Raw genomic sequence first — 26973 nt, forward strand, 5'->3', positions numbered from 1 at the left:
CTTGGAGAATGGTCTCCCTAAGGGCAGTGTATTGGCACCTCTGTTGTACAACTTCTACACAAGTGACCAACCAGTCCACTGTGGAACAAGAAAATTTATTTGTGCAAACGACACAGCAACTGCAGTTCAAGGCAAAACATTTAGGGAAGTGGAGATGAAGCTTCCAATAGCCCTTGAAGATCGCGGCAAGTATTATGATGATAACCACCTAAAGCCAAATTCCAGAGAGATGCAGGTCTATACCTTGCATCTGAGAAACTGAGGAACCAGGATGGAGTTAAATATTATGTGGGGAGGACAACAACTACGCAACTACAATACTCCAAAAAAGTTGGGAATACAGTTGGATCATTGCTCACATTCAGAGATCACTGCCAAGAAACAAAGCTATATTAATATGGCCTGGAACAGCAGATAGCCTGGAACAGCATTATCCGTAAACTTACTGGCACCAATGGTGCTCAGAGTCTAGTGTCCGCCACACGTCTGCCCCGGCACTATGCTTCTCTGCGACAGAATCTGCAGCTCCAATGTGGCAAAATTCCCCACATGCCTAATAGGTGAATATAGCATTGAATGAGACTGGGTGCATCATGACTGTCTCCCTATGACTAACTGTTGTTACAAAAATTTATTAAATTATGGGTAATAGCACCAGTCACAGATATGGAGAAAAAGAAGCAGGAAATCAATCCCAGACACCTGCTGTTTGGGTAGGAACCATAAAAACCTAGGTTGAAGTCAAGGAGGAGGTTCATGCGCACAACACCAGCAGTTCCATCAGCACCTGGAACTCGATGAACAGAGCTATGGCGAAATTCGTTAACTGAAAGAGACATACAAAAAATTTCTATTTAAGTACATAAATATGAATATAATAGAGGGAAATATTCCACGTGGGAAAAATATATCTATCTATCTGATATAAGTACATAAGATATAAGTACATAAATATATATTTTTTAAGAATACTTCAGATTTATAAGTATATTTTTATTCACCTCTCCTTCAAAATAAGGTATCTCGTTTGTCTCTAAAAATTTTACAGCCTTAGTCTTGATTCATGCATAATCAAAGCTGAAAAAAATATGTAAATGAAATTACTCAAATGCGCAGACTGCAAACATTCATGTAACTGTTGCAACTGTCAGAGACTTATGTCAGTTGGTTTTCTCATATTAAGTGAAACCACTCAGATCCAGAAAGTGAGTGAAAACATTTGTGTACCTGACATTGCTGCAGAGACTAGTTTCATACGGTTTTTCATTCAACTGAAAAAACAATCGACTGGCCAGTTGATTGTTAAGCAGTTGGTTGTCCCATCAGTAAGTTACAGATTCTTTTGTGTTTTTACTGTTGGCAGAAACGCAAAAAGAAACTCTTGCGAGACTTCAGAATTAAATACAGGAAAACTAGTCTAACGTGTGTGTCTACCCAAAAATATTAGCCTTCATTCATACCATATAAGAATTGTCTGTCATGATCTGTGTGATTTGTAGTATTAGCCATTGAAACTTTTGGTTTTGCTTTTAACTATCATGATTTGCAGATGATGTTGTTAGTATTTGTTGTTAATTCATTTTAATATTTTTACTGCTAATGACATCTGAAAATGTGTGAAATATTTGGTCAGCAGTCAGAGTAAAGTTTGTTCAAATGGAATAATACTGGTACAACATGTTATGTATTGCAACTTGTGGTACAGCAGAGGTGATGCGCAGTGAGCAGGCATGTTATCGAGGAAAGGAATACAGTAATTAATATTATAAATTTGTGTTTTTGTTCACACACAAAATAATACCGCCCTGTTGTTTCAGCTGTAATGGCTGACAGGATAATGTAGCTATGTGTTTACCTGTGTTTACCTGAGTGCTCTGGAGAATGAGAGTGATTTGTAAGCTGATGTGCTATGTTCCTATTCTTGTTTATGTGCCAGTCAGCTGCTCAACATATGCGCTATTGAGTTATTGTCTTTGCTTGTACTGCATTTACAGCTTGCCTGTTTTTGTGTTAAGTTGATAAAAGTTGACAGGTTTCTCAATTATAAGTACAGTTCTTGTTAATCAACATCTTGGTGGATAGAGAAATTATTTTGGAGTTTTATTTACTCACCAACTCCTCGTAATTGTGCTACTATAGATTGAACAAACTCATTAAGGATTATTGCAGTATTAAATATGACATGTTTCGATGTTGAGAACCCGTCCAACTGGCTGATAGATCACACATATTCTCTAGTTATTGGTTACTTAACAACACAGCTTTGCAGCTAAATTTCATTGACTAATAAGTGGAAAGTCAGGTTTTCAAAATTGTAAACATGTTGTATTTCTCTGTGACATTTTAGGCGTGAACCAGAAGACGCAAAGAGCCCAGATGCAGACAGGGATGTATTTAACGAAAAACCATCAAAGGAAGACATTATATCTGCAACAGAAGCCTCAGGTAATGCAGTAATTTAAATTATACATTAATTGTACCTATTAAGAGTGCAGATAGTATTTTTGATCCTGATGTTGGAATTGAATTTTAGTCAACTATTAATTGGTAGAATTCAGTTCACAGTTAATGTTCTGAAGTCTGTATCCTCCATCTAATCAACAATTATTTCACAACAAATGTAAACATGGTCCGTAGTAGACTGTAACGTGATTTTTATTTAACCATGCGATTAGCTAATTTCGACTACTTGTCATTGTCAAGCACTTGTAAAGCCAACATGAAAAGCACTACATTGTCTGCATGCATCACATGTATAACTAACACTTTACACACCTCACATTAAGATAAGACATTACTGGACAAATTTCTTACAAACACATGGAAATTTGTTGTCACTGATTCATTCATCCAAAGACTTTAAGACTCTCCAGCCTACTATGTTACAGCCTACTAGGAACCATGTTTATGTTTTTTAAGCACAAATACAAAATTTTAAATTATTTTATAGTTGTTTTGGTATGCAGTATAGATAAAAATAAGCTGGTGATTATGCTGACAATTCTGTAAAATTTCTTAAGAAAGTAATAAGCACCATTAATTAACTTTTGTAGAAAACTTGGCAGTAGTTGAAATGTGCCACTTTCATCAGCCATAGTTTCATAAAGTGTTTCTGATGCAACAAAAAAGTGGCACAGTGCATAAAACTGTGGGATTTTCATGATTTCAAATCACCATTTGGCCATCGTATTATGCAGAAATTTTTACTGCTTCATGAATGTGAAAATGACTGAAGAAAATGTGTTTGATTGAATATATTTCACAAAGCACAGTCTTCATCTTAACAAACCATTTAACCAAAGTAAATTGTAATATTAATAAAAGAATAAGAAACAAGGTGCAGTCCAAAGCAACACCCTTAGATAGACAGCTCACTAAACATGAAATGAACTCACAAAATGCATTCCATGTACACAAACTACATTAGGAAAATGATTTGCAACTTCACAGGACAAGACTGCGTCCCTGAATCCATCAGTAACTAGTATTTCCTTTTTTAGACAAAACACTGGAAAACATCAGCTGGAATTCTCCACCAGAATATTAGAGACTTGTGTATTGATCTAAATGAACTCTCAACCAATGTTTGTGACTATGCCCTTGTACTGTGCTTCACTGAGTACCACGTCTGCTGTGTGTAGAAAGACTTCTAATACCTGGTTACAATCTGACAACTTCATACTGCAGAAAATAAAGGGAAAGAGGTGATGTGGCTGTTTCTATTAAGAGCTGTATCAAGAGTAATGCAATTGGTGTAAGTGATTTTCATCTAAAACAAAATATGAAGCATTTGCCATTGAACTGCCTTCAAATAATTCTGCCTTATTAATTGCAGTGGTATAAAGGGTACTTTCAGAAATCGGGGCCTCTTTTTGAAGCTTCTCGACTCACTTCTACAGCACCTGATTAAATTTAAGATAGATATCACAGAACTTGGCGATTTCAATTTAGATTTTCTATCACACAGTAATAGGTTACACACCTGGTAAATTTAAACAATGGAAAGTCGTAGATGGAATAATGATGATATTTTGAAAAGGATAGATTATTACTCACCATATAGAGGAGATGGCGGGTCACAGTGCCTGTCTGTGACTCAAAAAGTTACAGAAGCTGGCCCAAAGAAACCACGACAAGTCATGGATCACATAGAGGATAAGGATATATTGTAAACAAATACAAGAATTCTACAATACATGAAAAAATTTAGGCAGCACTACCCAAATAAATCATTATAAAAAGTACTGTAAAATATTAACCAAAGAAATCAAACAGTCAATAAGTATATATTTTAGCTCCAAAATTAACCAATCCTGTAATGAAACAGTCTGATGCATGACAAGTAGTGAGACAGGTACCAACAGTCCCTGTAAAACCAAAGACATTTTCTGAAATACTGATGATAACTAGAAATGAAGTAAGGAAATCCACTGACTCTTTAAAAAGCAGAGGAACACCAGGTGTAAGTAATATTTCCAGTAAACTTCTAAAATATTGTTCAGATCAATTGCACATTCCCAGATGGAATGAAGCTTGCTACAGTGAAGCCTCTTCACAGAGAGAGAGACATAACACAAGTCACAAACTATTGTCCTGTTTATTTCGTGACCACATTCATGAAAGTCCTCGAAAAAGTACTATATGTTAGAATTGTGAGGTATCTCAAAAATTTTGACATCTTCAGTGAAAGACAATTTGGTTTCTGGAAAGGTATATCCACGACTGAAGCTGTATTTTCTTTCACAAATTATGTATTGGAATCCCTAGGAGAAAAATTAAGCCAATTGGAATATTTTGTTATTCTTTCTAAGACTATGTGGATCACAAAATACTTCTCAACTAGAGGGGCAGTTGGTGACTGGTTTAAATTCTATCTCCAAGACAGGAAGCAGAAGTTAGTTTTAGATGAAAATAGCAAAGCTGTTGAGAGGGAAGAGGCTGACTGGAGCACAGCACTCCATAGAGTGCCCCAGGGATCTGTCCTTGGTCCACAGTGGGTTCAAAGTAACTCACTGTCTACTGAGCGAAACTAATTACATCCAGTTCAGCTCCTATCATAAATTTCCACCAGAGTTGCCTATTGTACCTGACAGTCAGCACGTTTAAAGGGTATACTGCACCAAATTCATAGGTCTCCACATAGATAGCAGGGTTAGCTGAGAACATTGTGTCATGCAGACCATGTAAACGTTGTCCTTGGCTACTTTTGTTGTTCGAACAACCTCATATTTGAGACATCTGTGTCATGAAGTTATGTGCTGTGGAATTATCTTCTGGGGCAATTCACCCACATCATAGACAATTTTCTTTCTGTAGAAAAAGGTAATCTGAACAATGTGCCTAGTTCCGTTGTTGTAATCTCTTCAAGAAACTTGGGATATTTACTGGAAAGATCCTGTGCACTAAGAAACCAATGAAATATACCATGATCACAATGCAAGAAGAAAGGCTGACTTCCATTGTGATTTTAAAAATTAACTTGGGATGCAGAAAGATGTATAGTATTTCAGTATTAAAGTATGTAATTCATTGTCAAATAGTATGAAAGGTCTATATGGTAACAGTGCAGTATTTAAAAATAAAATAAAGATATATTTTCTTGATAAAATATTTTATTCAGTTGGTGAATTTATCAACAGAGACGCATAGCTTTTTTATGCATACTTTTTTTTTTCTTTTTGTCTGAATTATACGAGATGTGCAAATCCTTGTAGGATGCCCTTTTTTTTGCTTATGTTTTGTTCTAGTGTCATGTTGTTATTTTCCCTGCAACATTTTTGTAAATTGAGTGTACTTTCCCTTCTTGCACATTCTATGTGATTCACATTTATATATTCTTTAAACCAATCCACATCCTAGCATCTCACATGCATACAAGGGTCTGTAGAATATGTATATGGCTAAAATAAATAAACTGTGATTTAACTGTTTCACGGTTTTCCCTAATCAGGCCACAGCTATTCATTTACCACGCCTGTCTTACCAACTGATTTAGTGTTCTGTCTCTGGTGACTTCTGTGTTGACAGAACAGTGAACTACAACTGTCATTGCTCATTCAATTGAAAAATATTGTGGATTTCTCACTTAATTTTTTGTTTTATTTCTTTGCCTTTTTTACTTCTTTTTTATCTCCGACGTTGACTTAGAACACTAAGTTTTCTCTCTTATCAGACACTGTCTGTTTCACAGCCTGTTTTAAAGACTAAAAGTCCTCAGGGTGTGTGTCCAAATCATGAGGTAAAATGTCCTAATGTGTCAGTCACTATTTCTGTGACATCCATTGTTACAGTAATGGAGCCCACATACAGTAGTAGCTGGAACATTTTGCACTGTGACATGGTCACACACTCAAAAACCTTTTTATTGATATTAAAGTATGTACTTTTGTGTGTAAACTAAACATGACATTAAAAAAAATTGACTGGTTTCAAGTCAGTTAATTTTCAGTTTTTACCGTTATGCCTTTCTTCACAAAATACAAGCTAGGTAATTTTTATTGTTGTGTGTGAATTCCTTACGTGTTGCGTAATACTGTGAAAAAAATTTTTTTTTATTATCTTTCATGAGATACTGTTTGACATTACGCAATTAGAATAAGATATAATTTGCTAGTTTTTGATGCAGTATATTGCTTGGCAGCATAGTATAAAATTATTTTCTTTTTATTAATCAGGTGTTCAGCGCATCTATGACAGTGCTATCATTCATACTGCAATGGGGGATATTCATGTGAAATTATTTTCAAAAGAATGTCCACGTGCTGTTGAAAACTTTTGTGTACACAGCAAGAATGGTTACTATAATGGACACATATTTCATAGGGTAATTAAAGGCTTCATGGTGCAGACTGGTGACCCCACAGGTAGTATAAGCTCTTTATTTGAATCACTTGTTTACCACATTTTTGCATGATGTTTTTTCAAAATACAAATTTATTATCAATATTATGATGTCAGTCTCTCACTGGAGTGAAAAAGTGGACTGAGAGAAGATTCCTAGTTGCTGTATAGTGGAGGCATTGAGTGGTAATTGAGATGAGCTCTTTCTGATGCCAAATTCCTTTCCTTTCCATTTTCATCGCTCACTCTCCTCCACCCTACCCTCTTCTCTTCCTTGTTCTTTTCATCAGCTCTACCCAGAGAACATTGGTATCTACAAAGTCTTGGGGGGGGGGGGGGGGGGTGGATGGAATAGGGGCACTTGGCACCTCCCCATGCCCCAGTATCTGCAGTACAGACTTCTTAACCATTACATAATTGTTGCACATTTCAGAAGTTATTGCCAGTGATGCTGCTAAACAACAGACTATGCACTGCTGAGCACTACTGAAAACACTGTGGCTTCTGCAAGCACTATATAACTTGGGTTTGTTTGGCTCTCATCCTATCTCACAGTAAGTTTTGCTGTTTTGTTGGTGTAGTGGCAGTTGTGACACTATTTTTTAGTCATGGCTGTGAACTATATAAAAGATTTGGCAAAATAGAATCCTCAGTCCTTTCTCTGTTTCTTCCTCATACAGTCCTTATTAAACTGCAGAAAGGGTTTATTCCAACACTGAGGAAAAAGTAAATATGGCTGCAATATATCTGCTTGATGTCTGCCCCCAATTCCCAAAAGCATATCTTCTTCCCCTACTACCCAACTTCATCACAAAAGTATTTTACTATTTGCTTCTACACAAAGATGAACTGTGAGGGCTAGCTGACTCTCCATTCATTTTTACATGGCAGAGCTATTGTAGTAGACATGGCAAAACACACGCCAGCCTGTATTGAAGGCAGTTTCATTTATGGATCCAGATGCACCAGTCACAAAGAAAAGTACTATTTTCACTGCTAGAAGAGAGGAAAAAATATGTGACATTTCAAGATTTGAATGATATACTCTTCAGGAGTTGAGACCTTCACAAAGGGTGCAACATGCAGTCATAAACTTACAAGTTCAACAGGCCAGTTGATGTGTCCGCACAGTCTTCACTTTCAGGGATTAGGCTAGCAGTAAGTTCTGTCTTCAAAGGTTTTGTTGATCCCATCTGTTTTTGGGCCTACCAGGATTTCCTCTGCCTCTCAGACTTATCTCCACTGTTGTTTCATCATTCTTTTTTGTGGCATTCTAGTCACATGCCCTGTCCACCTTATTTCTCAATTCATTTTTTATCCCTTCAGCATTTTATTCTCTAATTCTTTTTCCTGCCTGTATTTTACTCTTATTCCTCATCAGGAGACTGATGACCTTCGCTGTTTAGTCCCCCTCAAACATCCCACCAACCACCATCACCACCTCTTCAGGAAAACCCAAGTGTTAGTCCCATACAACAAAAATAGTTTTATAAAACTTTATTTTTGTTTAACCTCTAACTCTGTTCTTAAGGTTTTGCACAGTATTGTGTCAAACTGGTGCAACGGCGACTATTTTGGTTCTGTCCTAGGCTGTTTAAAGATTCAATTCTATTGGACAATTTGAGAGATGTTTTATAAAATTTATCACATTCACCTCATTGATTGCTGGTTCAGGGTAACATTTCGCCCAAACAGTGCAAAAAATGTAGCTTTAAAATCACATTTTGTTCAACTATTATTTTGTGCTAGTCAAAACTTAAAAATGGAAGGCTTGAAAATAACACAATAAATTCATCAAGATGATCAGATATGAGGTTTTTTAAACACAGAAAGTGTAATAGTTGGCAATTGTAATTCACTTTTTTTTCTTCCCTGTAGTCTTATTGATTCCCAGCTGGACTACTTCATTTCTTTCATATTTTAGATTTTTAATTTTTATTGTGAACCTAACCAATATTGTTATATGAATCAAAATGTCTGTTGTGAATATTTTCTAGTTATATTTCCTAACTTGTTGGATTTCATCATATGAGACTAATTTTAGATCCTTAAATCAAAAAGGTGACATTCATACTCACATTAATAATATGAAAAGTTGTACTGAGAATATACAAATGAAATATGTTTATCTTTAGGTATCACAGAAATCTATCTTCGAAAGATGTTGGATGTATGACTATCAAACATTTGTGATAAAATAAAGTTTTGTGTACTTCCTGTCAAATTTAGCTCTTGGGACACAACACATTTTCAAACTCACTTTATTTGATATACCAAAAGTGGCAATCTTAGCAACTGCTTCCTCTTTGATATATTTCTTTGGACACCCATGCCAGAGAAAAAAAGATTATTTTCCTTTATTTTGGTGGCATGGGCAGGGGGTGGGAGGGACGTGGTTCACATTATGTACTCTGGAAACCTTCGTAAGGTGATTTGTATTGTTTCAATTCTTGTTTGATTCCCAGTATACTGCTCAGTGTCTGTATTATGTCATGAGTAGTTACCTTTACTCATGCCATTGATTGATTGTGTTAAAAAAAAAATGGTTCAAATGGCTCTGAGCACTATGGGACTCAACTGCTGAGGTCGTTAGTCCCCTAGAACTTAGAACTAGTTAAACCTAACTAACCTAAGGACATCACACACATCTATGCCTGAGGCAGGATTCGAACCTGCGACCGTAGCGGTCTCGCGGTTCCAGACTGCAGCGCCAGAACCGCGCGGCCACTTCGGCCGGCGATTGATTGTGTTATTGTATGACTTGTTTACAGTGTATTGTCATGACCAGTTACCTGTTATTGCAACTCTGGAACCAAATATCTGTTTTAGGTACTGGAACTGGAGGGGAAAGCATATGGGGTGGTGAATTTGAAGATGAATTTCACCCTACTTTAAGACATGATCGACCGTACACTTTAAGCATGGCAAATGCGGGGCCAAATACAAATGGAAGCCAATTCTTTATAACTGTGATTCCAACTGTAAGTGCTTACATTATGTTTAAAGACCGTCAGCATATTACAAGTAAATGTATTTTAAAAGTTTATTTTTAGCTCTCATAATGTCTTATGTACATGGAAAATAATGTAAACTAGAATTATTTCTGAAAGTTATATTTTAGAGAGAATATGGCCTAACAGTATGCAGCACATGCATCATATTAAATTTTGGTATGTCTTATTTTAAGTGACTATATATTATGACACGGTGTAAACCTATAATTTGGCATCTATTTTAGCTGATGATGAAATGAAAGTTAGAAACCTTTTAAGATTTTCTGTCCTCCCAAAATTAAAAGGGTACTATTAGCGTGTACTCCTGGATTATCCAGTTTTTATAATTGATCATCTACCTGTATTTGTAGTTTATAATTGTAAAACTTGTCTATTTATTTTACTCAAGATTAATTTTATACACAGATTAAACAGACATTTTTTTTTGTTTTGTTTGGTTGTGTGTCTAAACACCTGAGTGACCATAGGTAAGAAAGATAGATAAAAAGTTAGTTTAACAAAGATTTTACAGTCTTTATGTAATGTTTCAAAATCTCAGTCATCCCATAATATCTTAGTATGTATATTATTAACAGCCACTGACTGCCCATTTCTCCAGTTGTCAAATTACGTTAAGTACAATTGTTCTGTATTACTCTGGTGACACTAGTACAACCTTCATGGGTAATGTTCAGCCTGAATTTCCTCTATTTCTTAAAATCTATGGATGAGGGAAATACTTTCTTGAATTAATATTCCTTAATACCATATGACTAAAATTATTTACTTTATTTATGAAATAATGGAAAGTCCAGGATGTTATGTTATTTACTTATTTATTTATACAGCCTTGGTTGGATAATAAACATACAATATTTGGACGTGTAGTGAAAGGTATGGAAGTGGTTCAGAACATCAGTACTGTCAAAACCAACCCCATGACTGATAAGCCATATGATGATGTTCAAATTATCAGCATAACACTGAAGTAAATTGAATTATTTGAGGTAAGTTCTTAGCTTATAGTCTCAAGAATGAAACCTTATTTGTAATTTGTTAATAAATGAAAACTTTTGCTCTAGTGTGTGTTTTTTTTTCATTTTATCTTTATTTATATAATGGATGCTTTGCTTTTGAAATCAAAAGTTATGTTTCCTACTACAGTAGAGCTGGTTTTATTTGTGAGTAAATGCACTCCCTCCAGATATCTCCAGTACTACTATAGAAGGTGACGAGAAAGTCAGAGGCAGGCGGAAGAAACTTAGGTGGTTGTCATTTGGCTGCAGTAAAGCTGACTAGTGGATGTGGAGTTACCAGCTCCGAATGGGTAATTCTGGTACTTCAGAGGAAGATGTGAGAAAACAGCAGACCCTGTTTTCAGTCTGCTTTTTCAACAACACAGATTTTATTAAGTACAATTATTTTCAATTAAATCATAGAAAGTAATGGTTCCTGACTATTCTGGAGTTACACAAAACAAAAGACTTCTGCTTGTGGCTATTTCATGGTCAGCTCAGTTCTCTGAAATTTGTTGAATAACTCACACATCCATGTTGCAGAACACAGTTTGTAGATCTGACTAGGAAACATTTGGATACAAACCATGCTCTCAGTGCATCCATATACTATCAGTTCATTCGCCAAAAACACATCACTCAGTTGAACAGTGATCAAATACAGTCCCACATTAAGCAGAAAGGCTAGGCAAACACTGTTGGTATATGACAACAAAGTCCAAATCACATTCTAGGAGGAAACCACATAATGTAGGGTCATTGCCAATAGATACACCGAAGAGCTAGCTGTGAATATTGGCTGAATGACAAGCGAGGCCACGGCAGCCTGCACCAAACCCTAAATATACCGTGAGTGTTTTGCCACATGACCTGATCACAGAGCCAGCAACCTGTCTAGATATATGCATAATTATATCCAGTGATCCATCGATGAGTATAATGGGATTGCAAAGCATTAGTTATGTATCTTTTTTTTAAAAAAAATGATGTAATGGAAAGACATGTCCATTCATGTACTCTGTGGCCCTGTGATTGACAGCTGTGAAGAGGGAAGAGTACTGTAGCCAGCCAGTGTCCATTGTGAAAATATTGCCACATTCTGCTTCTTATCTATACATCATTATGGAAGAGAGAAAGCTGTGAGCACGTATTGTACTGGTATAAGCAGCTATTTTATCCACAACAGTTGGGTAGAGCTTCATAGCTGTTTATAAAACACACAACAACATCAATCATTTAGTGGCTCTGAGCACTATGGGACTCAACTGCCAATCATTTAGTAATCATGATTATGTGTAAGTCAAAGAGATGCATGCTCAGAACAGATTGACTGCTGAAAATGATGAGTTAACTGTAAAATAAGTGGACTTTGAATAATGGCATAGTCTAACATGTGAATCATCCAGTTGTTAATTACAAAATTATTGTAATTTAAGAACTACTAGTTCTGTCTATGTTGATATGTGTTTAGCTAAAAGTAAATAAACAGTAATATTTACAAAAATGATGAAAAATGTGCCTGTGAGATATTTGTGAGAAAAGATCATACACACTGCAAGAAAAAAAAAATAATCATTTGAATTCATTTGCCATTTTCTGACATAACACATGTTCTTCCCGAACAAGGTGGTGCAGTGGTTAGCACACTGGACTCACATTCAGTAGAACGATGGTTCAAACCCGAGTCTGGCCATCCAGATTTTGGTTTACCATGATTTCCCTAAATCGCTCCAGGCAAATGCCACGATGGTTTCTTGAAAGGGCACAGCTAATTTCCTTCCCCATCCTTGACACAGTCCGAGCTTGTGCTCCATCTCTAATGATGTCAATGTCGAAGGGACATTAAACCCAATCTTCCTTCCTTCCTTCCTTTCCCATATGCTTTAACAACCTTGTCAGTATGTAGTCTGTCAGAAAGTTCTGAGAATGTTTTTTAATTTTTCCATTGCATGACCTCTAGCACCATATCTGAGCACTTGCAGATACTATATTCTGATGGTGTTGCTGAGCAGTTCTTAATTCACCAACAGCTTGAGGTCTGTTGTGAGGAGTGAAAAATGTTTTTCGTTGCTGTAATTTGTGTCTGTTGCTATCAGGAAATCTCCCACTATACTGCAATCAAGTTTTACCTCAGATTTGAGAAATTATATTTAGAAAACTTTTGAAGTGGTGTGTGTGGTGGTGATTGTTGGTCACACAAGTCTGTAAGTGTATCACAAGAGCGTGGTTTCACTAGAGATTCAAGCTGTGGATGAGCATGTGCAAAATGTGTGGGATATTGTGTAGAATGGCCATTTAGATGTCAAATGACATCAGAGAAGTTTCATATGAAGAAAACTACCATGCCCATGATTTATCACAACATGTAGTGAAAACGAGTAGTGTGCATGAAATATTCCACATTATCTGGACATTTCAGGGTGCAGCACAAGTCACAGTTAGAAATTGGATAACTGACCATAATTACTGTTTGGCCATATTGTTAATTTATTGCAACTGTTTTACAATGCTGTTGAGTAAAGAAAAAGCAGTAGCACTTGTACATTGAGGACTTGTGCATGCATACTGCCATGCAGGTTAATCTTGTAGACCATCATAATTTGTAACAGTCAGTCCTTACTTTTGAATCTCACTTTATATTGTAAACTTATTTATTTTCTTCATTCTTTTTTTCTTCACATTACTGCTTCCTACATTTCAAAATGAATTAATTGTAGATGCTTTATCATATCCCACACCTACTTCTAAATAGTTTTATCTTATTGTAGAATATACACCAAGATGAACATTTACGACAAGTAAGAACTGTATGTTTAAATTTCATCCTGATGCACAGTTTTCAGTTATCACAAACATTCATCTCAGCATGTACTTGGGTTTAAAAAAGTAAATAAATGCCTTCTCAAATCAGTATTGTCATTAGCCAGCTCCTCTTCAATCATTGTTCTGCACTTTACTTAGAGATATCACAATCTTTCTTCCCATTAGGAATTACAGTATTTGGCCAACAATGAGCCACACAGTTATCATATTGCAGAATAATTTACTTCCAAATTACCAGTTGGTGAATGAAATTGATTCATGAACTTTCATTTACACTTTCTCCAATGAAACTTTTCTGGGTATCTAATCACACCGTTATATACCAGCATTTCTGCGACTTTTTGTGAACATGATATTGAGTTAGTGCCGCATTCAGATCTTATATAATTTTATTTCATCGGGCAGCTAGTGTCATACATTGGTGAGCACACACCTAATGTAACATGAGAGGCACATAAAGCTTGGATAATGCAGCAAGTCAGCAATGGCAGAGCATAATAATGAGAATGGAAAACCTATACAATTCCAACAAACTTGTGCACTACCAAGGTAGTGTCTTATCTTTAAAAAAAGGAACAAGAGCGGACTGAGAGTGTGAAGCAGCCTGCCAACATGAATCACAAAAGTGTTTTTCTCCAGATGCCATCCTACTAGCTGACAGCCATTTGCGAGGCTAACCCATCATGCACAGCAGTATGCTGAAGGCAGTTAACACTTTTTGTTGTCTGAGCCTTCACCGGCCATTGCAGGAACAGTACTAGATCATTGTACAGATTCTTTTGCCAGTTACAACCAGTAGGAATTAAAATAATGACTAGCATCATTAAAGGATGTCAGTCCCCGCCTCCCCACTAATCAAAAAATTTGCCAGTGATGTTCATGACTGCCACTACAAGCTGAATGAAATAACTCTATGCAAGATTTAAGTATTTATTAATTCTCCTCAGCTTACATATTTTCCTGCTGCTCTGTGTTCATTCTTGTGTACCTTGTTTATCTTATCTGCTCTGTTTCAGCCCTTGTGCTTTGCTTCAGACTTTTCCTGTTTTATTAAACAAGATGCTCTTTCACTGTATTAGGGTAGTCATTACATCTGTAACATTTTTAGTTTTGTGTTATCACTGTGTTTATGTTTCATCATCTTATAAAAAGCTTTGATATAATAGTGTTACTGTTACTTTCATCTGTGACATTCATTGGAACATACTAATATATGAAATTCGTTCCTGAAATGAGTTTGCAATCACGGTAAGCGTCTGTAAGGATACTGTTTATGTTGCTTAACAGTCAAGCAATCTAGACAGTGTTATTTGGAGAAATTTTTCACCTTTAATTTTTTTTTAAATACTTGAATTTTTGTTGCAGGTTACTTTGATTAAAGCATGGAGGCAAATTCCATGAAATGCTAAGAAAGCAATTGAGGCCTGTCTCTTAACAAGAAAAAATTTATTAGCAAAGTGATAACTGTATTTCAGAGAAGAGTGGAATCACAACTTAAGTCATGTCAGAGCAAAATTACTTTGTATAATTTATATTACGTTTTAATTTGTGATGGATTATAGACAATTCAACCCATATTATGTGCTTCATATTTTTCTAGAAATACATTTGTTACAACAGTGAACAAATGATTGTAATTTCTATGAAATACAAAAAGTATTAAAAAAGGAAAGCTAATTTTGTTGGTAAAATATGTCATTTCAGTGGTTCACAGTGACAAAGTGTGTGTAAAGTGTAAAAGTAACAACTTACTTACTAGTAGAACCATTGAGTTGTCAACAGACACAAAACAAGACTGAAAACATACACACCTGTTCAGCTACTATGTGCCCGCTGAATATCCTGTGCTGGGACTGCAGTTCTGCACCTTGCCAGGGTGAGAGGTTGTGTCAGATGGAGTGGACAGAGAGAGAAATGAGATACAGAGTAAGAGAGACAGAGGGGTAGAGAAGGATGGCTGGTGACTATGACAGACACAGCAAGTGCACAGGATGGAAGATGGGATTGAATCATAGCAGGTGTATGGAATAACTAAGTGACACAGGTGCCAGAACCGGTGAGTTCATGCAGCATGCAGTGATAAGGAGAGACTATGGGGAAGATGGAGTTGGTACAAGCTGAGTTAAGTGAGGGTCGCGGGACAGGGTAGAAGGTGGATGTAGGACAGTGGGTTAGAAGAGATCCAGGCCAAGAGGATTATGGGAACAAACAGTATGTTCCAAGTAAAACTCCCATCTATGTAGTTCAGGGAAGCTGGTGTTATGGGAAACGCTTCAGATGGCAGTGGTTGTGAAGGAGCCATTGAAACCAAATGTTTTAAGCTCAACAACTGGGTGACCAACTCTGCTATTGGCCACAGATTGGCAGTTGCTTTTCATTCAGGTGGATAGTTGGTTCTTAGTCATGGGAAAATAAAATGCCTTGCTGAAATTGCAGCAGCACACCATACTTCAGTCTCGTCACGGGCTTGCTTTAGTCCACCATAAGCAGGGCCACCTGTGAAAGCAGCCATACATACCATCTCTGCAGTCCCAGCACAGTGTATTCAGCTAACACATTGTAGCTGTACAGGTACGTGTACATGAACTCTAGCTCGAAAAAGGATTCATCCAATACATATCAGTTCTTTTATTGGTAGTAAAACTAATGAAATTCATCCACACTTGAACAATACCACTCTGTGGGTTTGAATGAAGACTGATTAAAGTCGTAAATATTCCTAAGTATATAAGATGAGAAAGGGAGAATAAAGATGGCTGGAAGCGTATGTGATGAAAAGACCATTGACAGAGGCAGACATAGCACCAATTAGAAGCTGTGACAGAGAGGGGGGATAAACCATTAAGTCTTGCTATCATTCAAAATAATGGTGACTCAGACTACAGCTAGAAACTCTTCAATTGGAAGACACGCATAAGTAACATGTAGAAAAATAAAAGGGAAACAGGCAGAATTTATAGGCATAACAAAATTAAACATTCGGTTTGAGAAAGCCAATCAGAAAAAAAGAAACAGGAAGAGAAGCAAGTTAAGTAAACACTTGTTCAAGGTGAGATGGAGAATAGTAACCTGAAGCTGCATAACAATGTTTATCTGTATCTGAGCAGTATGTCTGCAGTATATTTGGCAACTGAAGCACACCTTTTTATACAAGAAACAACTAACTACCACATGAACTTTCACTGTGCAGTGTAGTGTGTGCTGATATGAAACTTCCTGGCAGATTAAAACCATGTGCTGATTGGGACTTGTATCAAGGCCATTTGCCTTTTGTAAGGAAGTGCTCTACCTCTTTTGAATGCAAAAGGCATAGGTCCCAGTTTCGAGTCCCAGTATGACATACAGTTTTAATCTGCAAACCACTCTCTGCTGCAGAGTGAAAATTCATTGTGGGAACTTCTGTATCCCTAGGCTGTGGCCAAGCCATGTCTCTGCAATATCCTCTCTTCCAGGAGTGATGGTCTTAAGTTTTTCAGGAGAACTTATGTGAAGTGTGGAAGGTAGGAAATGAGATACTGGTGGAAGTAAAGCTGTGAATTGTGTTCGGATAGCACAGTTGGTAGAGTACTTGCCTGCGAAAGACAAATGTCCCAAATTTGAGTCTTGAACAAAGTTTTAATCTGCCAGGAAGTTTCGACAACTAACTGATTATCACTGTAATAATGATAAAGCCTGTGCATATTAATTATATGAGTAGAAATATCTTCTGAGCACATGGAGGATACAATGATTGATCCACTTTCTCTCTCTCCCCCCCCCCCTCCCCTCCCTCCCTCCGCCCCTCTGTGTGTGTGTGTTGGGGGCGGAGGGGGGGGGGGGGGGGGAAGGAGTCTATACGTGTGCTCCCACAGGTGGTTGTTGTTTTTAATCCTACCGAAGGTAATAACTCACCATACGATTGCCACATGGAGTGGTTGACAGCACCTAAACAAGGAACTTAGCAAAACTTGAAGTCTTCCTTTTGCACATGGTGCCTACTCAGCAGTTATTTTTTTTTATATATATATAAAAATTATGGTAAATTGTAGTAAGTGAAGTGGGGTGTCTGAGTTTAAGATAGTATGGGCTACCAGCAGTTTGAATGGTATTATCGCCAATGCTCAAGCTATTTATCACTTAAGAGATTGGATGAGTGTTTAGGTTTTGTGGGTCATGCCTCACAGAAATGTGAAGTTGTAATGTAGGACGCAACTTCTCTGTTAAAATTCTCCGTAATATTGCTTTATTTGGCATATATTTCTCAGTAATTGTTTGATAGTGTTAGCAGCACAGTACTGTCGTTGAAGGAGCTTGTATTAACTATTTGTAGGAAAAGTCCATAGGTTATTTGGAATCAGAAAAAGCCATGCAAGGCCATTTGATTATGCTCATTACAAGAAAATCTATTTTTTTCTGTTGCTCTTAACCAGAAAATCTTAAGATCAGTGTTATTGGATTTTTAAATTTTAGCTATTTTTAAAAGTGACTAGAAAAGAGCAAAAATATGCTGCTAATAATTATGCGAATGACTGTGTCATTGCTGTTGCCTTTCTAAGGCACAATATGATCTTGCTCAAGGCAAACACATCAGATTTTCCAAAATGCCACCCCTCTGCAAAGCCACAGCTGCCCTTCGGGTCTTACTGCCATTCTAATAATTCTCCATTTTAAAGAGATTTCCGTGCATGACTATCTTCAAGCAATCTTTAAAAATGGAATAAAATAGCTGCACTCACCCATAATTATGATGATATATACGTGAATGACATTATGATGTGCGAAATGACACTTAAACTTCCAGGTTAAAGAACTTATTCTCACATGTTCAGAGGGAAGAAGTGAGAAAAATTAAAGGTATGAGTAAGCATGTAAAGCATAGGATGATGAAAAATGTAGACGTTTCCTGTACCATTAATGTTGCACTGTTATTATGTTGTAGAAATGATATCGTAGTTTGTAATAACAGAGTGAAATATCTAGCTGCTTGTAGAACGTGGATGTCAGAGTTGTTGTTACATCAGTCTAGAGTTTAATGTTCCAGCAAACTGTTCTTAGTACAAGAAGCTGCCAGTGGAAGACATGAAGGATGACATGTAATTCATTACATACAAATCACAGTAACATTCTGAGGGTAATGTGAAAATTTGTTGATGTATTATAGAAATGGCCTTGATATATTTGTACTTTGAATTTCATTATGTCAGGTGATGTTACACAAAAATGTTAGGTCTTGATTTGATCTACTGAACAGTTCTGTTTATTTAGCTTATAAAAGTAGCTGACGTATGAATATTTTTCAATAAAAACTTTTATGCAATCGCACTGGAAAATCTGGGATGGAATGTAACAACATTATGAAAAGGATAGTTGCTACTTACCATATTGCAGAAATGCTGAGTCGCAGATAGGCATAACAAAAAGACTGTCACAAAATAAGCTTTCAGCCAACAAAGTCTTTTTGTTGTGCCTATCTGCGACTCAGCATCTCCGCTGTATGGTGAGTAGCAACTATCCTTTTCATAATATTCTTATGCCTTCACAATATTTTTCTTGTTGAGCAGTTTCTTACCAATCTTAAACTTTCATGCAAATCTGATAATAGTGAGCCTCTTGCTTCATTTCCAAAAGTAAAGGAAACAACAGCTTAATAAAGACATAATTTTACTTCTCTGCAGGGCACATTTGAATTATGTCCCAAATCTGCAATCATAGATGGAAACATCAAGAAACTGCCAGTACGATACTGGGTGAATGATGATGAAAAGTATATGATATATGGCAGTGTGGGTATATGAAGAAAGAGTACAGTACATTTTACATGAAGAATTATGCACAAGAAAGCTCTTTGAAATGTGGGTATTGCATTTGTTGAATGTGCAAGGTGGGTATTGCATTTGCTGAATTCGTAACAAAAGCATAAGGGATACAACAGTGATCAGAACATGGACGCCATTGCTACTATGAGGCAAAGTTGATTTCATCTGCTGAAAAGGACATATTGGTCTTTCTTGAATTTAAAAGTGATTCTTCTTACTAATTACCATGCAAACTGCAAAACAATGGCTGGTAATCACTGTGCAAGTATTCTACACCCACAGAGTGAAAGAAAAATATACAATAATAAATCAAGATTGGAAAAGGGGGGAAGTTATCTTTCATCAAGACAAAGAAAATATATTATCTTTAATAATACTTTGTAGATGAAAAAAAAAGGATTGAATGAATTAATATAAAGAGGGACCATGTCAATAAGTAATTGATTTTTGCTCTAAAATAAAGCTTTTTGATGCCTGGCCAAGTATTTTTCACAACACTCTCTTATTATCTCTGGCACTAAGTATTTGGCATTTACCTTGTTTCCTGTCTTATACTGGTTTTTACAAGCATCAAAGTGCCTGACCAGTCAGCAAATTACTAGTTTTATAGTTCACATCTGTGTAAGAGGCCAAGAATATTTCGCAATGTGTCACATCACCATAGGTTTTCGTAACACTACCACATATTCTTTAGTTTTGCAATCTGCACAATTAACATAATAAGTTACTAGTAAACCCTTTTGAAATAAAATTAATATGAAGTGTGTGTTTCATAACAGGTGAATTAGTTCATGTATCTAAGCCTTTGCAGATCTTTGGATTTGTCCATGTTGTTTGAGTACATTGGTCAACTCCCAATGATATTAATTTTAATGCACCATTAGGTGTTTACTAATAACTGTAACGTGTTAACTGGTGTTATCAGAAAGTTAACGAATTCTACTCTGCAGAGAATTCTTTGTGAACCTGTTTAACTTATTGAATGTAAGTTAAGATCCTGTAATATATTGAACATAAGGTCAAGCAACAGACAAGTCAGTAGGTGCGTGTAAAGCTGGTACAGCTTCTAATATAATAAATGATAAAGTTGAATTTAGCCACCTAAGTGTGATTTCTTATAGTGAAAGCAAGTAGTAGATTGGATATAATTACAAACAATGGCACTAGGAATGAATTGAACATTTGTAAATTAGGAAGTAAAATCCATGAAAATAGAACAAAATGGGAAAATCATAAAAGAAAACACGAAAGGAGAAGATAAATGAGATTGAGGGAAAGGTGGGAGTAGCTGTAGGCAAATGTCTATTTCTGAGGTGTAGAAAAGAAGCAGCTGTGACAGTAAAATTCAATTAGCTGAGTCACAACAGACACACTTTTTTTACTTTCATTTCTAGTCCTGTGTTGTTTCCCAGATGTGATAAAGTTGCTACGAGCTTTGGTCAGCTTGACATTTGCTTCTTTTGTGTGAATACGAAGGGAAAACAAAATGTGATCATCTCTTTCGTTTTAATGGATGATGCTTTTTACACATGGTTCTTTAACAAGTCTTTTTTGGTTAGTACTTGGTATACATTTAACTGAATTGATTATAAAGACACAAAACTTTTCAGTATTCTATTCTACTTGGTTTAACATCATTTTCATTTATTATGTGGATGGGTACAGTACTGGAGAATTTATGGGTTTCAAGATATTTGAAACATTTACTGTGTGTGTGAATGTGTGTGTGTGTGTGTAGTGTAACTGTGGACTCGGCTTTTAATGCAGGACTATGACTAATAGTGTCTTTCAGAACACCAGCTCTGCTATGACACACACCCAGAATAGATATATTTAAGAATACTATACAACCTGTCAGCTTTATCCAGTGATGCAATGAGCCAATATAGCGACTGTCGTCACACAGCTACGTGTATCTTAACTACGAAGGTATTTGGGCTCCAGCAGGAGAACGGAGGTTTTGTGTGAGTGTTCCTTTTATTAACTTGGAAATTTCAAACCAAAATGGGAAAATAGGATTTTTTACCCAGAATGTTGATATGACTACAATATATTAACTTCAGTACACCCCACTGAATCTTACAAAACACACAGACATAAAATTCAATAAAAATTAATAGGCGATTGTTTCTAAAATTTGTATAGTGAGTTGCTAAATCTTCTCCCAACTGTTAACATAATTCTCAAGTGTGAACATTGCTCAAATAAACTAACATGAAGCCGTTGAGGAGCATGAAAAAAGACAGTACAGTCATTTCTGAATGAAGAATCAATTCGATGAGCTGTTCATGTAACTGTAGTTCGTTTATTGCTGGTTACCTTTATACATTTTCCTTCATAATCATATTAGTCATATATAAGAGCGGAGTAAAAGAAAAAAAAATCGTTATTTTTACTTGCACCTGCACGACTTTGCCAACATCATGGTTGTGTTGTCATACTGATTGAGGCAGTGCTGTGATTTTCACTAGATTCAAATTTGTGAGAAGTAGGGTTAAAATCATTATCTGGCTTCAGGTTGTCTGTAGTTTCCATAAATCACTTGTGCCAAACACCTCAATAATTCCTTTGAAAATGATGCAGCCAGTTTCCTTGTTGGTCTAGCCCAAGACATTCCATCTCTAATGATATTGTCTTTGGCAGGATGTTAAACCATAATTATTGTGTTGCAAATACAATTCTTAAACTACTACATGCAAGACCTGTGTTTCACAGGTTACTGCCTCTGTTTTTAATAGTTTGTCTTGAACATTGTACATGGTCACAGCAAAATGCAATTTCAAAAATCTCAATTGGACAAAAAATATAATTAATAATCCTTATCAGAAGAGTGAAATATGAATTGGTCATTGTCTTTTGATAAGACACCCACATAAAAATGTTTCCCTCAGACAAGGTGATTTGGAGACATGCACATCAGTTAGCTTTCACTGGCTCAGTTTTGCACATTGATTTCTTTTATTTGCTTGTCCTATAAGGAAAAACAAGAATTGTTCTGGTATGATTATGATATCACATTTCTGTGAGTGGATAATACTGTTCAGAGACTACTGTTTTATTAGTCCTTGGTACCATCTACTCTGTAGAGACTACAGCCACACCAAGGAATTTCAAGAAATGCAATCATGACATGTCCCAATTTTTCAGTTTCGTTCTAGATGTTTTTTACGTGTTTCTTGATGAGAAATCATAAACTATATATATCACCATTACAATTATTTCTCCAGCTCTTGCAACAGACATGTCGAAGACTAGTAATATCTAAGTGAATTGAAATGCTGTGATTTTGCAAGGTGGACTATGTATTGAGGTGCAGGTAATAAGATTTAACCTGAAATCAAAATATTTTCACTAGATGACAGAAAATGGTGAGATGATCTACATATAAATACAATAAATAATGAAGTTGAAACTGATGGTGCTACTACCTGTACTGTAGATAGTCTTTATGACTCCTTACACTGTACAGATTTTTCCCTACACACTCTGAGGCTGTTTGCTTCAAAGAAATCTGTTAGGCCTGATCTTATATAAACAGTTTGACTATATGCATGAGAAGTAACTCACAAATTTAACAGGTACTTACAACTTGATAAGGGAAATAAGAAAATAATGTTTAGCAATATACTGAATCAAATTTAAATGTTTGATTATCAATTTTCAGGCTGAAGGACACATATCAGTAATGTCCTGACAACTGAAGGAAAGAACAAATAAGCGCGCACACACACACACACACACACACACACACACACACACACACAAAACACATTCATCAGTGACTTTATTCTTTTAAAAACTGCTTAAATGACAGTGAACACTATAACATATTTTGGAGGAACAATGACAATTATCTTGTGTGTATTTATTCAGATAGTTCAGTAGAATTACACTTCATAATTTCCATGTCTACAGTTTATTGTGTTGCTGTTGTTGGCCAATTTGCGGGAGGGTGCTAAAAAGACTTGTGACTGCATGACTATTTAATGTTAAGCTGTTGTTCCTACAGCCATAGACAGGTGACTTCTTGGATGTTTATAGCTCAAAATTTTACATAACGTATACCACAGTAGTTACGCTGCTAATACTTTATTGGATAAAACGATTGTGGAATCATAAAGTTAGATTTTTGCAGCGACAGAGACACGAATTTTTGGTCCAAGTTAATATGACAAGCAGGGCACTATTAAGCGAATTAAGTTCCACATTGCTGTCTTGTCGAATTATGTGAAAGAATGTACCTTTAATATACGTGTACAAAATTTGTATCACGGAAATGAAAATTTAGCAACAAATTAAATGTCGGAATGTGTAAATTTTTTTGACGTGTCGATATAAAGGCACTCATAACCTAAAGCGGAACGCTGATGCTGTTTTCTAGGCATAGAAGTCTGTAACGTGAAGAACTATCGTAGAGTGGCTAATACACTTGAATCTACTCTTATATTCTAGTTCTTTTTTACATTACACAGTCACTAAAACAACGCGGCGCTTCACAATGTCAGCATCCGTAAATATAAGATTATAACATTTATTTAATTCTCACTGCTGAAACAGACAGTACATTTAATTGTCTGGCGCGTGGAAGTCAAACACGTGATATACAGAATATTCCAATATTTTGTATTTGCACTGCAGATTTCAATCATTCGATTTTAACGCGAAAATCGGGTGGTACTTGCACTGGCCTCTCTGTACGCATGCGCGCAGTCAGCGGGCAGCTACTATACTGAGTGGGGACACGACCAATGAGAAAGAAGCATTCGGTCATCACTGGCCAATGGCAGACGTGGAATGACGTCATCCTAAAAATAGAACGCATGAGTCACTTTTATAAGGCCTGAGACCTGTCTGTATGGCATATGCTTGTTGGCAAGTCTGAGGAGAAGACGTGCGTTAGTAGTTTCGCGTGTTGTGTAGCGGCCGTTCTCGTACGGCGCCAGTGTTGTATTGATCGTAGCGCGACGTCGGTAGTCCTGCAAGTGCGAGCGGTGAGTCACGCTCAGTTGTTGTCGTTCGGTGGAAGGCGGTAGATGGTTCGCAACTGCGCCGTTCCCAGGATGGAGACGACGTTCTATGAAGAGGCTGCGGCGTACCAGCAAAGGCTGGGCGATGTCAACCACCTGAAACGTAGCCTGACACTCGACCTGAACAGCGTGCGGTCAGCATCTAATGCAAAGAGGCCACGGTTCAACGCGTCTGTGACGAACGGGATGGTTGGTGGACCGCCAGTCCTGTCTTCGCCGGATCTGAATCTCCTGAAGATCGGGTCTCCCGAGCTGGAGAAACTGATCATCGCGCAGAGCGGCCTGGTGACTACGGCGCCCACGCCAACCCCGTCCCAGATTCTCTTCCCGCCAACGGTCACGGAGGAGCAGGAGATGTATGCGCGAGGTTTCGTCGACGCGCTGAACGAGTTGCACACCAGTGACTCGAGCCAAATGAGCGCGGGTCTCGATGTCCCTGTTACTTCGAGCAATGGTGTTACTTACACTACGCTTGAAAGCCACGCGGGCGGCGGCGGAGGCCATGTGATTCAGCAGACGACGTTCCCTCGCCTGTCATCGTATGGTGTTGTTATGTCACCTCCGGAAGTGGTGGTCAAGGACGAGCCACAGACTGTACCTAGCCTAGGCTCCTCCCCGCCTCTGTCGCCCATCAACATGGAATGTCAAGAGAAGATCAAGCTGGAGAGGAAGAGGCAACGTAATAGGATAGCTGCTTCAAAGTGTCGCCGAAGAAAACTCGAACGCATCTCGAGGTTGGAAGAGAAAGTAAAGCAGCTGAAAGGAGAAAATAGCGAGCTAGGCAGTGTCGTCCATAAGTTGAAGGAGCAGGTGTGCCATCTAAAAGAACAGGTTATGGATCACGTGCACAGCGGCTGCCAAATAATGGTATCTTCGCATTTCTGAACGACGCATCCTCAATATTATTTTTTGAGTCTGCACTTCGTCATACGGGTCGACAGAAGATACGGATGACTACGCCCGTCGCTGTTTGACAAGCTGATCCGACTTCCCACAGTCAGTGTGTCGTGCAATTTGTTTACATGTTGAGTGGGTGGGTTGCGCATGCGTGTGACCGTGAGGGAGGTGGCTCGCAGTTTTAACGTGCGAATGTGGGTGTATGCGCTCGTGCGAGCGATCGGCTGTGGGATGGGTCGGCCAGCTGTTTGGCTGTGAGTGTGTATGAGTGCGGCCAGCCTCGCTTGCGCAAGAGCAACGGGAAATGCGTGGCCGAGCAGCATCTGGGAGAATGCGTTTAGTTTCTTCCAAGCCAGTGTATACTCCGTGAGTGAGTAATCATATAGTATTAATAATGAACTGTGAATAGACTAAGCTGTTTGTTTACAAATAGTAAATTCGGAGTTCATAAGCATTCCTAATCTGTAATGTAAAATCGGGACGTTCATTGCTTTGCGTAAGTAAAGTCCCGCTTTGATACAGACACTTTATTTCTCGAACCAAGGCAAGTTCTACATCTAGTCACGACCGGTCAAGGTCATGAAAGTTCTTTGTATTAAGTGCTAGGTAATGTGATGTGATTTTGTTTGTATTCAGTGTGAAGGTATGCTAAGCTTTGATGCTACCAGATAGTTTTTCAAAGTTTTCAAGAAGTCATATTTTGTATCTTGTGAATGTTTGCAAATCTTGTGCCGACATTAGCTTACTTATGGTCGAGCTTCATATTTAGCTGAAGAGATATAAATGATAACTCAATGTCTTTCCAATAATGCAACGTGCCTTTTTAGAAGTTTATTTTGGATCTGCTATCTGAATCCTCATATTCCCAAAGTGACCTGCAGCAATTTAAGCTTTTGTAAATACAAAGATTTTTAAATACCATTTTTATACTTCATTTCATCGAGCAATAAGCATATGATGAAAATGTGTGACCGAAATGTGATGTTAAAGTGAAGATAATTATTGTGAAAACCTTTTTTATGAATAATTTTATTTTTGACAAAATAAATTCATATGTATATATATGTGCTCATATTTTATTCCTTTTCAACTCCATTCCCTACCATTCCTTTGGGTATAATGAAATCATTTTATGGATGCGTAGGAAGTCTACGACTAGAATAAATTGGCAGTGCCCAGCATATTTCACGGGCAATTGTAGTTCATGCACAGTGGGTAAATTCAAAATATCTATTGCATTTGGGTATCTGGTATCTAAATTTTGTGAAGTCAAAGTTTTTTACAAACCTACGAACATAAACGTGTTGTGAGCGTGTCACTGTTCAGAATATCCGAAATGTTTGTGTAGGCTACGAATAATTAAACTGATATTGATTTTGATACATAAGCAAAGAAACACACACTTACGATGGCTGATTTTTTTTAAATAACATGCTTGCACAAAGCCAATAAGATTCATTAAAAAATTTAATATGCTTGACGTTTATTTGTATACCAATGAGATGTCAACAAATGTTGAAAAAGCTTGATGGGTATAATTATGTATGTATGTGGTACTGCTGTTTGCATTTAGTATATCTGT

The 26973-nt window shown here is 37.0% G+C and overlaps 2 protein-coding genes across 3 annotated transcripts in view; both read left to right on the forward strand.

The window, feature by feature from the left end:
• The window catches only part of LOC124615922 (peptidylprolyl isomerase domain and WD repeat-containing protein 1), a 111235-nt gene extending 95921 nt beyond the window's left edge, over nt 1-15314 (forward strand). For both annotated transcript variants that reach the window (XM_047144105.1, XM_047144106.1), the window contains exons 11-15: nt 2348-2445; nt 6675-6863; nt 9670-9821; nt 10682-10840; nt 15038-15314. In XM_047144105.1, coding sequence (XP_047000061.1) covers nt 2348-2445; nt 6675-6863; nt 9670-9821; nt 10682-10825 — 583 coding nt within the window. In that variant the 3' untranslated portion in view covers nt 10826-10840; nt 15038-15314. The remainder of the gene's footprint in view (nt 1-2347; nt 2446-6674; nt 6864-9669; nt 9822-10681; nt 10841-15037) is intronic.
• Nucleotides 15315-24319: 9005 nt separating this feature from the next.
• On the forward strand, nt 24320-26453 carry LOC124615474 (transcription factor AP-1). The gene has a single exon (XM_047143394.1). It carries the CDS (start codon nt 24501-24503, stop codon nt 25377-25379), a length of 879 nt encoding a protein of 292 aa, XP_046999350.1. The 5' UTR covers nt 24320-24500; the 3' UTR covers nt 25380-26453.
• Nucleotides 26454-26973: the final 520 nt, after the last annotated feature.

Source organism: Schistocerca americana, chromosome 5, assembly GCF_021461395.2.
Source record: "Schistocerca americana isolate TAMUIC-IGC-003095 chromosome 5, iqSchAmer2.1, whole genome shotgun sequence".
Classification (NCBI taxonomy): Eukaryota; Metazoa; Arthropoda; class Insecta; order Orthoptera; family Acrididae; genus Schistocerca; species Schistocerca americana.